Genomic DNA, 15,292 nt, shown 5'->3' on the forward strand with positions numbered 1-15,292 from the left:
CACTTTAGTGCAATTGCGATATGCTCTATAGGCACTAATCAGATGTAGCTCACTTTTCTCTTTAATCTTCTATCCTCTAATATAGTATAAAAATGTGTGTGTGTGTGTGTGTGTGTGTGTTTGTTTCGGCATAACTCTCGAACGCCTGGAGCGATTTCAACCAAACTTGGTACACGTATCACTTGCAATCTGGAAAGAAATACTGTAGGGGTAAGACACCCCTAGCACCCCTAGGGGTGCGGGTGGGAAGGGGTGACATGTAAAAATAATCGAAAACGACCTATATTAGTGTGAAATCCATAGTTTTCTGGGTCGCTAAGATGAATAGTGACACTCCCAATGCCGTTCAACTCCAAGACACCCCTGGCACCCCTAGCGGTGCGGGTGGGAAGGGAGTGACATGTAAAAGTAATCGAAAACGACTGATTTTGGTGTGGAATCCATAGTTTTCGGGGTCGCTAAGATGAATAGACACACCCAATGCCGTTCAACTCCACGACACCCCTAGCACACCTAATGGTGGGGGTGGGAAGGGGTGACATGTAAAAATAATCGAAAACGACAGATATTAGTGTGGAATCTATCGTTTTCGGGGTCGCTAAGAGGAATAGTGACACTCTCAATGCTGTTCAACTCCAAGACACCCCTGGCACCCCTAGGGGTAGGGGTGGGAAGGGAGTGATATGTAAAAATAATCGAAAACGACCGATATTAGTGTGGAATCCATAGTTTTCGGGGTCGCTTAGATGAGTAGTGACACTACGAATGCCGTTCAAGTCCAAGATCATCACCTATCGGCATGGGGGGTGGGAGGGGGTGAAAAATAAAATGTAAAAAATGACGTACATTAGTGTCGAATCTATAATTTTCGGAGTCGCTATGCTAATTGGTGACATTCACGATGACATTTGAGAGAGAGAGAGAGAGAGAGAGAGAGAGAGAGAGAGAGAGAGAGAGAGAGAGAGAGAGAGAGAGAGAGAGAGAGAGAGAGACACTTGCTTTCTCGGTCACGATCAACAAGTCACAGGGGCAGTCAATTAAGTACTGCGGAGTGGATTTAAGATCGCCATGTTTCTCCCACGGACAACTTTAATAGAAGATTTGGATAAATAAATACCCTGGCAACGCCGGGCAATCATCTAGTTTATATTATAATGAATATCTGGTAAAGATTCTGTAAAGTTGTCTAAACTGTAGGTCCAATCCCGATTAGCCTATCCTAGCATAAAGTGGACTTAACAAAAATAAACTATATGAAGGTAAGCTACATTCCCGTCTTCTTAGCGAATATAGCCTAAGCATGTGATAATTAGTGTTCGCAAAGTTACGTTTTCAAAGTAACACAGTTACAGTTACTCATTTTAAAAAGTAACTAACAGTTGGGCTGAAAAGTTCGTAGGCTAACATAGTAAAAAATATTTTTTTGACAAAATTCGATTTTATTATTCAATATAGTTGCCTTTGAGGGCGATACAACGATTATAGCGGTCATAAAATTTTTCGATGCCATTTTTATAGTACGATTTCTTTTAGCCTCAAAATAGGCCTCAGTTTTGGCGATTACCTCTTCATCAGTGCTAAATTTCTTTCCAACGAGCATTCTTTTAAGGTCTGCAAACAGGAAAAAGTCACTGGGGGCCAGATCTGGAGAATATGGTGAATGGGGAATCAATTCGTAGTCTAATTCATATAATTTTGCCATCGTTTTCATTGATTTGTGACACGGTGCATTGTCTTGATGAAACAGCACTTTTTTCTTCTTCAAATGGGGCCGTTTTTTCGTGATTTCATCCTTTAAACGCTCCAACAATGCTATGTAATAATCGCTGTTGATGGTCTGGCCCTTTTTGAGGTAATCGATGAATATAATACCATGCGCATCCCAGAATACTGATGCCATAACCTTGCCAGCCGACTGTTGAGTCTTTCCACGCTTTGGATTTGGTTCATCACGTGCAGTCCACTCGGCTGACTGTCGATTGGACTCTGGAGTGTAGTTATGGAGCCATGTTTCATCCATTGTAATATATCGACGGAAAAATTCGTGTTTATTACGGTTGAATATCGCTAAACATTGCTCCGAATCATCAAAACGTTGTTGCTTTTCATCGATTGTGAGCACGCGCGGCACCCATTTTGCACACAGCTTTCGCATGTTCAAATATTCATGCACAATATGTCCAACACGTTCCTTTGATATTTTTAAAGTCTCAGCTATCTGGATCAACTTCACTTTACGATCATTTAAAATTATTTTGTGGACTTTTTTGATGTTTTCGTCGGTAACAGCCTCTTTGGGGCGTCCACTGCGTGCATCGTCTTCGATGCTCATTTCGCCTCGTTTAAATTTAGCAAACCACTTCTCAACAGTTGATTTTCCTGGTGCAGAGTCCGAATAATGTTTATAAAGCCAAGCCTTGGCTTCAACAGTATTTTTTTTTACCAAAAAGCAATGCTTTATTAACACACGAAATTCTTTTTTATCCATTTTTTCACAATAACAAAAGCTGCTTCATTCACAATGCTATATCTCACGAACTAATTATCCGGCAGCTGTGAAATTTATACACGTATCTTTTGAAGGTTAGTACTAAGTAAAAATCACATGGATTTAATTCTAGTAACGCCATCTATGAGTCAGCCTATGAACTTTTCAGCCCAACTGTTAAGTTAGATACTTCTACCAGGAATTTTCTTGCAAACGTATTAGGCAAAGATAATTAACTGTAATAAAATAAACATATTCAAACTTTCATTTGTTTAATTTATATTTCTGGAACACAATACAAGTATTCTATTATCACAACAATTCCACGAAAATCCTTTCACCTTAGCATCCAGGGAAGACACATAGTTGGAAACAGAATTGCCAAATTCAGTTCTTCCACCACGTTACAAATTTTCAAGTTAATTTGTGTCGTAAAGTAAATGTAAAAGTAACTGCTGATAACATTACTTCCATTGCAAAAAAAGTAAGTGTTACACTTTCAGCTACTTACTTTTCAAAGTAGCTAGTTACAGTGTGAATTTCTAACAAAAATTAACTGTTACATGTAACCAGTTACTTGCAAACCCTGGTGCTAATATTCTCCCTTTGTTGAAGTAATGGATAAATCATCCGTCTTCATCCGCTGCCTCAATGAATCTTGAAGGCTTTGTTACTTTTGATCCCATTGACAACATTTGAAGTCTTCGTTCCATCTAAAGGAGTTTTTCCCCTTTCTCAACAATCCCAGAATAAACAAATAACTTATGGAAATATACTGCCGAATGTCATTTATTACGTTTCTATATTTGTGCGTCGTTCAGCTGAGAAAACAATGGAGCAGGCTGATTCTCCCCTCCCCCCCTTTTCCCCCCGTCCCTCGCAGGCACATTTCATCAGGCCGAAGCACGAGGAAATGGGGAACTCCCTGACGTCATTAGGCAGGAGGGGATTCTTTTCAAGAGATTTGTAGGAACTGTGTGGGAGACGGGGAGAGAAAGCTTGTCCATTAACCTCATGGATATTTCATCACAAGGCATCCACTCACGGCTCCTTCGTAATGCCTTGCGAATCTGGCTGCGGCCTCGCAGGATACATCTGAGGATGCGTTCCATTAACGCATCTCAACACAGAAGGGCATTTTGACAAAATTACTTGCCAAGTCGAAAATTTCTCCATGTACCTCCTATTGAGATGTTTCCCTTTGCGGGTTGTCGTACAGTGGGACTAATAGGAATTACCAAACAAATTGAATTTGAATTTAAAATTTTGGATGTGTCAGCACTTAGGCTATTTTTCACCCGTCACGTTATACGGGTTCCAGCCCCTTACCTAAACTAAAATGTAACTAATAACTTAACTGTAACGTTGGGAGACTAAAATATTCTGAATTAGGTTAAGAGAACTGAAATAAACAATACTGTAATGTCGTGTTGTAACTAAAATATTAAAATATTCTGGCTTTGGATAAAAGCTGAGGCTGTAAAGATGCACTCAGCACACATAAGGACAAGACACAGGACGACACACAGAATTATACTGGCCATAAGGCCAGTCGCCAGAGCCTCGTTCGTCTGCAAAATGCAGTCCAGGGTGTACTAAGTGGAAGTGAGGTTTACAATGGGGTGTACTACGTGGAAGTGAGGTTTACAATGGGGTGTACTACGTGGAAGTGAGGTTTACAATGGGGTGTACTACGTGGAAGTGAGGTTGACAATTGGGTGTACTACGTGGAAGTGAGGTTGACAATTGGGTGTACTACGTGGAAGTGAGGTTGACAATTGGGTGTACTACGTTGAAGTGAGGTTGACAATGGGGTGTACTACGTTGAAGTGAGGTTGACAATGGGGTGTACTACGTTGAAGTGAGGTTGACAATGGGGTGTACTCCGTGGAAGTGAGGTCGACAATTGGGGGTACTACGTGGAAGTGAGGTCGACAATTGGGTGCACTACGTTGAAGTGAGGTCGACAATTGGGTGCACTACGTTGAAGTGAGGTCGACAATTGGGTGCACTACGTTGAAGTGAGGTCGACAATTGGGTGTACTACGTTGAAGTGAGGTCGACAATTGGGTGTACTACGTTGAAGTGAGGTTGACAATGGGGTGTACTACGTTGAAGTGAGGTTGACAATGGGGTGTACTACGTTGAAGTGAGGTTGACAATGGGGTGTACTCCGTGGAAGTGAGGTCGACAATTGGGTGTACTACGTGGAAGTGAGGTCGACAATTGGGTGTACTACGTGGAAGTGAGGTTGACAATGGGGTGTACTACGTGGAAGTGAGGTTGACAATGGGGTGTACTACGTGGAAGTGAGGTTGACAATTGGGTGTACTACGTGGAAGTGAGGTTGACAATTAGGGGTACTACGTGGAAGTGAGGTTGACAATTAGGGGTACTACGTGGAAGTGAGGTCGACAATGGGGGGTACTACGTGGAAGTGAGGTCGACAATGGGGTGTACTCCGTGGAAGTGAGGTCGACAATTGGGGGGTACTACGTTGAAGTGAGGTTGACAATGGGGTGTACTCCGTGGAAGTGAGGTTGACAATGGGGTGTACTACGTTGAAGTGAGGTTGACAATGGGGTGTACTCCGTGGAAGTGAGGTTGACAATTGGGGGTACTACGTTGAAGTGAGGTTGACAATGGGGTGTACTACGTTGAAGTGAGGTTGACAATGGGGTGTACTACGTGGAAGTGAGGTTGACAATGGGGTGTACTACGTGGAAGTGAGGTTGACAATTAGGGGTACTACGTGGAAGTGAGGTTGACAATTGGGTGTACTACGTTGAAGTGAGGTAGACAATTGGGTGTACTACGTTGAAGTGAGGTCGACAATGGGGTGTACTACGTTGAAGTGAGGTCGACAATGGGGTGTACTCCGTGGAAGTGAGGTTGACAATTAGGGGTACTACGTGGAAGTGAGGTTGACAATTGGGTGTACTACGTGGAAGTGAGGTTGACAATTGGGTGTACTACGTGGAAGTGAGGTTGACAATTGGGTGTACTACGTGGAAGTGAGGTTGACAATTGGGTGTACTACGTTGAAGTGAGGTTGACAATGGGGTGTACTACGTTGAAGTGAGGTTGACAATGGGGTGTACTACGTTGAAGTGAGGTTGACAATGGGGTGTACTACGTTGAAGTGAGGTTGACAATGGGGTGTACTCCGTGGAAGTGAGGTTGACAATTGGGTGTACTCCGTGGAAGTGAGGTTGACAATTGGGTGTACTACGTGGAAGTGAGGTTGACAATTGGGTGTACTACGTGGAAGTGAGGTTGACAATTGGGTGTACTACGTTGAAGTGAGGTTGACAATTGGGTGTACTACGTTGAAGTGAGGTTGACAATTGGGTGTACTACGTTGAAGTGAGGTTGACAATGGGGTGTACTACGTTGAAGTGAGGTTGACAATGGGGTGTACTCCGTGGAAGTGAGGTTGACAATTGGGGGTACTACGTGGAAGTGAGGTCGACAATGGGGTGTACTACGTGGAAGTGAGGTCGACAATTGGGGGTACTCCGTGGAAGTGAGGTTGACAATTGGGGGGTACTACGTTGAAGTGAGGTTGACAATGGGGTGTACTCCGTGGAAGTGAGGTTGACAATGGGGTGTACTACGTTGAAGTGAGGTTGACAATGGGGTGTACTCCGTGGAAGTGAGGTTGACAATTGGGGGTACTACGTTGAAGTGAGGTTGACAATGGGGTGTACTACGTTGAAGTGAGGTTGACAATGGGGTGTACTACGTGGAAGTGAGGTTGACAATGGGGTGTACTACGTGGAAGTGAGGTTGACAATTAGGGGTACTACGTGGAAGTGAGGTTGACAATTGGGTGTACTACGTGGAAGTGAGGTTGACAATTGGGTGTACTACGTGGAAGTGAGGTTGACAATTGGGTGTACTACGTGGAAGTGAGGTTGACAATTGGGTGTACTACGTTGAAGTGAGGTTGACAATTGGGTGTACTACGTTGAAGTGAGGTTGACAATTGGGTGTACTACGTTGAAGTGAGGTTGACAATGGGGTGTACTACGTTGAAGTGAGGTTGACAATGGGGTGTACTACGTTGAAGTGAGGTTGACAATGGGGTGTACTACGTTGAAGTGAGGTTGACAATGGGGTGTACTCCGTGGAAGTGAGGTTGACAATTGGGGGTACTACGTGGAAGTGAGGTCGACAATGGGGTGTACTACGTGGAAGGGAGGTTGACAATGGGGTGTACTACGTGGAAGTGAGGTTGACAATTGGGGGTACTCCGTGGAAGTGAGGTTGACAATTGGGGGGTACTACGTTGAAGTGAGGTTGACAATGGGGTGTACTCCGTGGAAGTGAGGTTGACAATGGGGTGTACTACGTTGAAGTGAGGTTGACAATGGGGTGTACTCCGTGGAAGTGAGGTTGACAATTGGGGGTACTACGTTGAAGTGAGGTTGACAATGGGGTGTACTACGTTGAAGTGAGGTTGACAATGGGGTGTACTCCGTGGAAGTGAGGTTGACAATTGGGGGTACTACGTGGAAGTACACCGCTTACACCCCACCAAACAAATTGTCCATCGCTTTGTTTATTATTTTTTGTATACTCAATGAGAACTTCAACAATTAAAACAAAACGTCAAACAACCTTCTGATTGCTTCTATACCACGCATAAAAAAAAAACACAATCCTTAAAAACAAGGAGGAGAAAAATTAACGAAACTCGTCACGGACAATTCGCCGAGCAATACTTATGCATCCCAATTCACAACGAATTGTTATACTTTGAGGTAGCTGGCAACCAAAAATCCAAAATCAACCTAGACGGCCTCCAGGGGTCCCGGGATCGAAAGCCGTCCTGGGCATGTGTGTTTGTGGGTGTCCCTTGATCAATTTCATCGTATCATCACTCATTATTATCTTCGCGATTAGCAAAAAGTGGAAGAAAAGCGAAGTAAAATAATCAATCCAAAATAAACCTCACTTCCACGTGATACAGCAGGTTTCTTGCAGGTCAACGAGGCTCTGGCGTCTGAATCCACGGCCAGGATAAGGCCCTGTGGAGTCCTGTGTTTGTCCTTCTGTGTGCTGTGTGTCCTTTTGTTTAGAGCCTTTAACAATTTAAGACGAAATTAGAGTTTATCCTAAAAAACAGTATAGTTTTCTTTCTTGTTAAGTAATAAATGAATGTTTTTTTGTGTGTTTTTTTTTTAAATTGACTGACGATGTCTTTAATAGGTACTACTTACTAGCGGCCTGTCATCAACTATGATTTAGTTAAGCGGCTTATTCTCGTATTGGATTACACAAAATAGTCGCTCGTGTGAACCTGGCCTAAGGAAAGATTCGAGAGACTGGATGTTTTGATTCCCCCCCACGGCACAGGTTATCGACAACGTTATGCGTACGACGGGGTATAAATAGAACCGAAATGACCTATTTGTCGGAGGTCTCTCCTTTGAGCCCTCCCCCGACACCACATTCATTTCACTCCCCCCAAATCTGCAACGCAGATTCACGACAGTGTGTAGAACGGGGGAGAAAAGCACCACCTGTGTCTATAATGGCGGTAAGTCGCGGAGCAAAGTTTTCAGAAACCTGTTACGGTATGTTATAAAGTGATTTGTCTTCAGAGCTGGTAGAGCGGCAAGTCTGCCTTGCGTTGAAGTCTCTTGAGGTGATCTGAGGCGAAGGGAGTGAAAGAGCAGAGGGAAAACAGGACAAGGTGCCAACTCGGCTCATTTGACACTGAACACGGTCTGCGAACCTTTCGGGCAAAAATTATTGCCGTTACAGTTTGTGGCTTCTGTTTAGGAGAGTTGTCATTATTTTAGGCCGGCTGCATCTGCTGGAAGTGTGTCTACAATAAAAATTAAAATTTCGTGGCCAAATGGCATTGTTTGCTGTTGCGTTTCTTCTCTCAGAGAACTATACCCTGTCCCAGCTAACTGTGGAGCAAGGCCGCGAGAGAGAAGCGAGGAAAATCTATTGGCCAGAGTGAAGCAGTAGACGCTGATGGGAAGGCTGGTAACTACAGTCGCTTTCCCCCACTCCACGCAATTCCGTTCCTCTTAGTGTTCATTGGTGGAGCCGTCTCGCGTCACTACTTGCGCAGAGATCTGTTATCGTTTGTCTGCTCCACAGTTAGAGTTGACGAGCTGTATCTTTGCGGGTGGGCTTGGCTACTCCGCGCAGAGTGTGAGAGAGACAAGTTTATGTAGTTGCCACCTAATCGCCCTTTGGGTGGTCGACAGCAAGGACAGAACGCAAGGATAATGACGCGCAGCCTATAGCTCCTCCCCTTTGCTACTGCGCAGCCGTGCTTGGGCAGGGTTAACCCGCAAAGATACAGCTCGTCAACTTTAGCTGGGACGGAGAATAAATGCATAATTTCGTTTATGTACCAGACAGCATCGATTGATGCCCTAAAGTGTGTGTTATAGGGAACAAATTTCTAGGTCCATACCTATTTCTTTTGCTACGTCCTAGACGCATGCTGTTCAGGGATCTTTGCGATTCATGTACACAACGAACCTGTGCTGGAATTCTATAGGACCTAAAAATGCATAAATTAACTAAATTACTGTAAATGCCTAAAAGCCCTATTTTGACTTGAAAACCCCCTTTAAAACCTTTCGCGTACCTTTAAAAATAACTACGAGACCTTGAACGATCGCGAGCGGTAAAATAAGTAATGCAACAACGGGTGTCAATGTCTGTGAAATTTTCACGAATCAATCACGAAATTGGAAAAATGTGGAGCGAACTGCCTGGATGAGGCGTTCTTCGTTGTTAAACGCTGTACTTCCCAGGCAATTAAAGGGACCATAGGTTGTAGGATACCGAACAAAAATGCGGGCTGTTTTGGGACGTAATCCTAACTATGAAAAAATTCAGTTGTTAAAACAGCACCGGCATTATTACCGGCCTAGAACAATGAAAGAGCGCGGGAAAATTCCAAGAATTGGTTGTTCCGGGAGCCTGCTGTAACGAGTAAGAAAGGCAACCCTGCAGGTAACCAATCACGTAGCCTATTTCCCCTATTGACACAACAGTTAGGTGAAAGGGGAGGATTTGCACCGGAAACTACAAAACTGCCCTAGTATAAAGGCTGCGAACCTGCCTGCGGTTTGAGTTTTGAGGTTGATTTTTTTAGCACACTTTATGCACAGATAAGACTAATCGAGACTTGACCTACAGTTTAAATTGGGATCGTAACCACTATGTGCCTCCAACGGATATCGAACCTACAACCTCTTCGTTACTGCCTTGGTGAATCAGGAGCGGTTGCATTTATGAAGTTTGCACCAATAACTTCCTGCGGCATAGAAAGAAGGCTCTCCATGCACGCTTCTGGGCTGTAACCATCACACTGAAAGTTAATGGGATCGTTACAACCCAGAAATGTCCGTGACTGTACAAGCACGCACTCATGGACAACTGGAAGAATTGCACCACGGAGAACATTGAAAAGCACATGGTGGTGCAGTGTTGATAAAGTTTATATATTTGACAAACAGCACATTTTTTATCATTAAAAAATAGTAACTTTTGCATGTAAATTGCATCCAAAACCAGCTGTTTCATAAAATGTTTATTAATTAATAATTATGCCTATTAATTTATTATAAACTCCTAAAAGTTCTAAAATGGAGTTTATAAAGTCCTAAATCCCTCTTTTTTAGCACCGAAAAATCCGTTCCTATTACCTCTGCGAAGCATCAGATTAACATTTGAGGCATTTTGGTGCATTTTTCTATATCGTAAAAAAAAACACCAAAAATGCTACACAAAGCCTGTAGGTCAGACGAAATGTTTAAGTGCATCATCAAAAAAGATGCAGGAAGATGCATCAAAACGAATCAAGGTGCACGAAAACGCATCAACTGATACAATAAAGTGCATCTCGACTGAAAGAAATTCTCAATTGCATCACATGTTTGTTTTACGATATACGAAAATGCACCAAATGTGAATCTGATTCCTTGCAGAGGCCATAGCACACACTTTAGTGCATCAATCGAAATGAGTTTACTTTTCTGCGTGTAGAATTACAAGCGTGTTATCAGGAGAATTTGAATTCCCAATGAAGTGCTCGAGGTCACCCTTCTCAGTGGACTCTTTCGACTGTCGGAACCTTGAATCAGCTGCGAGACTTCATTTGGTTGTAAATTGCATCTACACGTACGCTCATACATTTGACTTTGGTATTTGAACATGTTCTTTCTTTCTCATCTTTACCAATTGTGTAATACAAAAAAAATGGTCACATTGAATAACAATAGTTTAATCAATAAGGGTTTTGTTATTTAAATGCGTTTAAAACAGTTATAATTCGGACTTACGATGTATTTTGTGCTTTTTGGATAATACTTACTCAGCGCGCGTCCTCTTGGTAAAATGGTTTCCAAATCTTTCAAACGTAATACATATGCAATAATCGTATATGTTCTATAGCGTATTGAAGATTACGTTTCAAGGTAATAGGCTTTTTATAACAGTGTCCGTTACCATGTAATCTCCATTCATTACAGATGGACGAGTTACTTGTAGCGCACTTATAAGTAATAAGCACTTAAAAGTAATAATATAAGTAAAACCTCGGGTAGTTACTGGTTACATTTTGGAATTAAGAACTGTAAACACTGTAAAAAAAATAATAGAAATACGGCCCGGAAGTTGACCTAAAAAATGTTAAAAAACGACTTAAAAATAATTTTCGCTCTGGAAATGAAACCTTGATTTCTCATAAATTACAAGAAAGTAGTTCAATAATTCGATAAAACCCATTGTTTAGTTGTTTAAACTACTGAAGCAGAGGGGAAAAAGCAAATTAAGTGTTAATGTACGTAGTTTTGCCTCTTCTTACATAGGCAGTATTTTCTGTAAAGTCATTCACTCCTTTCAGAGTGGACCTTCAACGGTACAGTAGTTGGTCAGCATCTCAAAATACAGTTATGTTTCGCGTACATCAGATTGTATATATATATATTTATATATACGAGTATATTGTGACTAATTTTACTTTAAAACCTCAGATTAAAGCGATAATAGAGGCCAGAAAGGGAACCTCAAAGCATGCTTCACACAAATTACTTTAAGTTTTCTGGAAGAAGAAACAAGGTATAGTCGACGCGCTAGCTACGTTAACGACCGGCTAGCTTTGAAGTCGACGGAACGCGCCCACCAGCTGCAACAATCACATTCAACGCACAGTGTTGCCACACATATACTCTACGCCACCTTGTCCCTCCGCGCAAAACCACCTTCCCACGGTCTCCACATTGAAGTGGCAAAGTACGGCAACAGCGTATCAGCAGTCATGTGACTGAGACTCCACGTGGAGTAGACGAGCAGAATGACAGCTGCGCCCATTGGCTGAAGGTTAAGTGTCATTGGACGAAAACAACTCGCCTGTTATTTATCCCCACCCACGTTTGTGGCGGCGGTTTTCTTTAGTTCTTGGACGTTAACGAAGTAAACGCGTGGACTATACAATACACTAAATGATCCTGCAGGCGTGCATGAAGCAGCTGAAGAGTAATTAATATTTGTTATACTCTAGTTATTGTTTTTTCTTGTTACATATATATGTGTGCGTGCTTCTCATTTGTTAATTTCTAATTATATCTCTCTTCATATCCTGATATAAAATGGATTATCTCTGTATTCAGGATTTCTCAAATAAATTTACCACAAATAATCAATCCACTGCCAAACATTTCAGTTGCAAACAATATTGTGCTTTTCCATTAACCGTATTTTCTATTAATGCAAACTTGCTAAAAGTACTATCTCAGGAAATTTACATATGTAAGTTATGATAGCAAATGCATTCCAAATTCACGAAAGAACAGGGGAGGACAAACATAACTAAAAAATGACGAAAAACAACAACAAAAAAAACGGTAAAAAAATAATGAAGAATGACATAAAACGATTGTTCTCAAACTGGGGTACGCGATCAGCTCAGAAGAGAACTGTCGTGAATAACCACACGATAACATTTTTGCTGCAGGTGTATAGAGCAGACATCATTATTTCAGACTCCATAGCTATCTCAACAGGAAAATAAGGCTAATTTTGTCATTGACACCCTTATATTTGTTTCACATATTTTGAAATAAAATACACGTTCCAAATTTATAATAGCCGAATCTCCGCTTGAAAGTTTCAATTGCACAACCAGACATCAAGAAACTGTGTCAGGCTATGCAGGCGCATCCTTCGTACTAGAAACCCCGAGGATTCACAACAAAACTCCAATAGAAACCCCGAGGATTCTCAACAAAACTCCAATAGAAACCCCGAGGATTCACAACAAAACTCCACTAGACACCCCGAGGATTCACAACAAAACTCCAATAGACACCCCGAGGATTCACAACAAAACTCCAATAGAAACCCCGAGGATTCACAACAAAATTCCACTAGAAACGCCGAGGATTCACAACAAAACTCCAAAAGAAACCCCGAGGATTCACAACACAATTCCAATAGAAACCCCGAGGATTCACAACAAAACTCCAATAGAAACCGAGGAATCACAACAAAACTCCAATAGAAACCCCGAAAATTCACAACAAAACTCCACTAGAAACCCCGAGGATTCACAACAAAACTCCACTAGAAACCCCGAGAATTCACAACAAAACTCCACTAGAAACCCCGAGAATGCACAACAAAACTCCACTAGAAACCCCGAGAATGCACAACAAAACTCCACTAGAAACGCCAAGGATTCACAACAAAACTCCACTAGAAACGCCGAGGATTCACAACAAAACTCCACTAGAAACCCCGAGGATTCACAACAAAACTCCACTAGAAACCCCGAGGATTCACAACAAAACTCCGAAATAGTCCATGTCAGTTTGTTTACAAACTTGTTTTTGTTCTTTACTTTTTTCAGTACCTCTGGAAAAATACATGAAAATTAAGGTCTTTTACATACTTCTTAGCATACACGTGTTTCACATCTTTATTTTTGTAACTACTAATCATAAAGATTGTAAACGTAGAAACATGCCATAAAATAATAAACGTACGATTCTCATGTTCATTTGTTTACTGTCTTTGCACATACAGCCCGAATGCCATTTTGTTCTATTGCTGATACACGCCTCCAACATACCAAAAAACGCCCCATCAATCAGGCAGCCAAAAAAAATCCCCAAAAGTCACGCTTCGGAGAAAACCTATGGTGGGGGTACATTAGACGTTTAGTTACGACTAAAAGGTACAATGAGAAAAAAGTTTGAGAATCGCTGAAATAAAAAACACAAATGGCCAAATAAAAAAAAAAAACAATATAAAACAATGTTTTCTAGTTGTAACTGAAGGGAAACGTACTGATATCAGGTTTAACATTGTCTTTAAGGTCCAGAAAAAAAAATCATAAACTTCAGAGTCCTACTCATAACATTACCTAATAGTTACAAATAAAATTAATTTGAACAGAATAAACGCACTAATTATATCTGGCTCAATTCCAGTAGGGTCCTGAGTGCGCGACCATAGGAGTTAAAGATTAACAGACAATAATTAACTACATATCCTCCTTGCGTTCCAACGATTTACAAGAAAACCAATAGCCAAGATGACACACAGTTTATCGCATAATGGTTATGACATGAAAACTTTACGAATTGTGCATTATACAACTATGAGTGCACTTACGTTTGCAAGCTGGTCGAATCGCCCGAAGAGCTCGTTCAGCAGCCTGACCAGTTCCTGAGCAGTGCACTGCGACGCCAACACAGTGAAGCCCACGATATCCGCAAACAGGATGCTGAAAAGATGGAAACATACGAAGCTCAATAAGTTGACGTCCACAATGAACACAAGAAAGAGAATTGCAACAGTTAACAGGTGTAACGAAGAACAGTGGAGCGTTAAAATTATACTATAATCAATGTTTCGGAATCCGTTAGTCCTCGAGCCTACACACATAACCCAACATGTACCAATTGACACACATATGTTGACTCCACTAATCCATAAAGTGCTAATGATGCATCAAAATATACGCAGATATGCATCAGAATACTTTCATCACCTGCTTGCTATTCGTGTGATGCATTTGAGAAGATTAGACACGGTCATTGCAAATATACACCAAATTACACGTTTAAATGTGTCAATTGATTTGATGCATTTTGAGTTTTGTGTGCATCTCAGAAACTGTTTTTCCCCTGAAAATTAATCGATTCGAAGTAGAACCGTGGTTTCTAAATTCTGAAGAATTACATAAGTTCAGAATTCTTCCTAGTCATTCAGGGGGAACCTTGGACTGGATTGCATTCCTAGATGTCCAAATATTGTACTTTGAATGTAAGTTTATGCCATCGTGATACCACTGCAACGAATGCAATTAAGAACATTCTCGTGGTGGCTTAGGAAGAAACGTGGAAATTTTCGAAAATTTAGGAGTACAAAAGATTAAAAATGCATGTTGACTGAGATGCAGATGTACGAAAAAAAATGGTGGGATTATTCTGTTGAATCTGCTCTACATATCTTCTGATATAATTTGTTATTGCTACAGATTAGGATATGTCTCGTATCATTATTAATGCCCGTCTATGCGTAAAGAACGATAGTGTACATCTACGGGTGCAATAAGTAGTGTATGCAATAACTGAAGACAGTGTAATCCATGCAGAAAACATGGTGGTAAGGGTGGGATTAACAATGAGCACAGTAGAAGTCAAATACAATTATCCTGCGTTTCAATTGTTGAAGAAGTCAGAAGTAGCCATGAGTCTTTACAACTATGAGCAATTTATTGCTAAGTATCAAAACAATATATTGAATATTCTCGTGCTT

The 15,292-nt window shown here is 41.4% G+C and overlaps 1 protein-coding gene across 9 annotated transcripts in view; it reads right to left on the reverse strand.

Moving 5' to 3' along the window:
* The window catches only part of LOC145986374 (uncharacterized), a 219,815-nt gene that overhangs the window by 156,413 nt on the left and 48,110 nt on the right, over nucleotides 1-15,292 (reverse strand). For all 9 annotated transcript variants that reach the window (XM_083120301.1, XM_083120300.1, XM_083120302.1 and 6 more), the window contains exon 2: nucleotides 14,144-14,255. In XM_083120301.1, the coding sequence (XP_082976427.1) occupies nucleotides 14,144-14,255 (112 nt within the window). The remainder of the gene's footprint in view (nucleotides 1-14,143; nucleotides 14,256-15,292) is intronic.

This window comes from Lepisma saccharinum, chromosome 4 (genome assembly GCF_977018435.1).
Source record: "Lepisma saccharinum chromosome 4, izLepSacc3.1, whole genome shotgun sequence".
NCBI lineage: Eukaryota > Metazoa > Arthropoda > Insecta > Zygentoma > Lepismatidae > Lepisma > Lepisma saccharinum.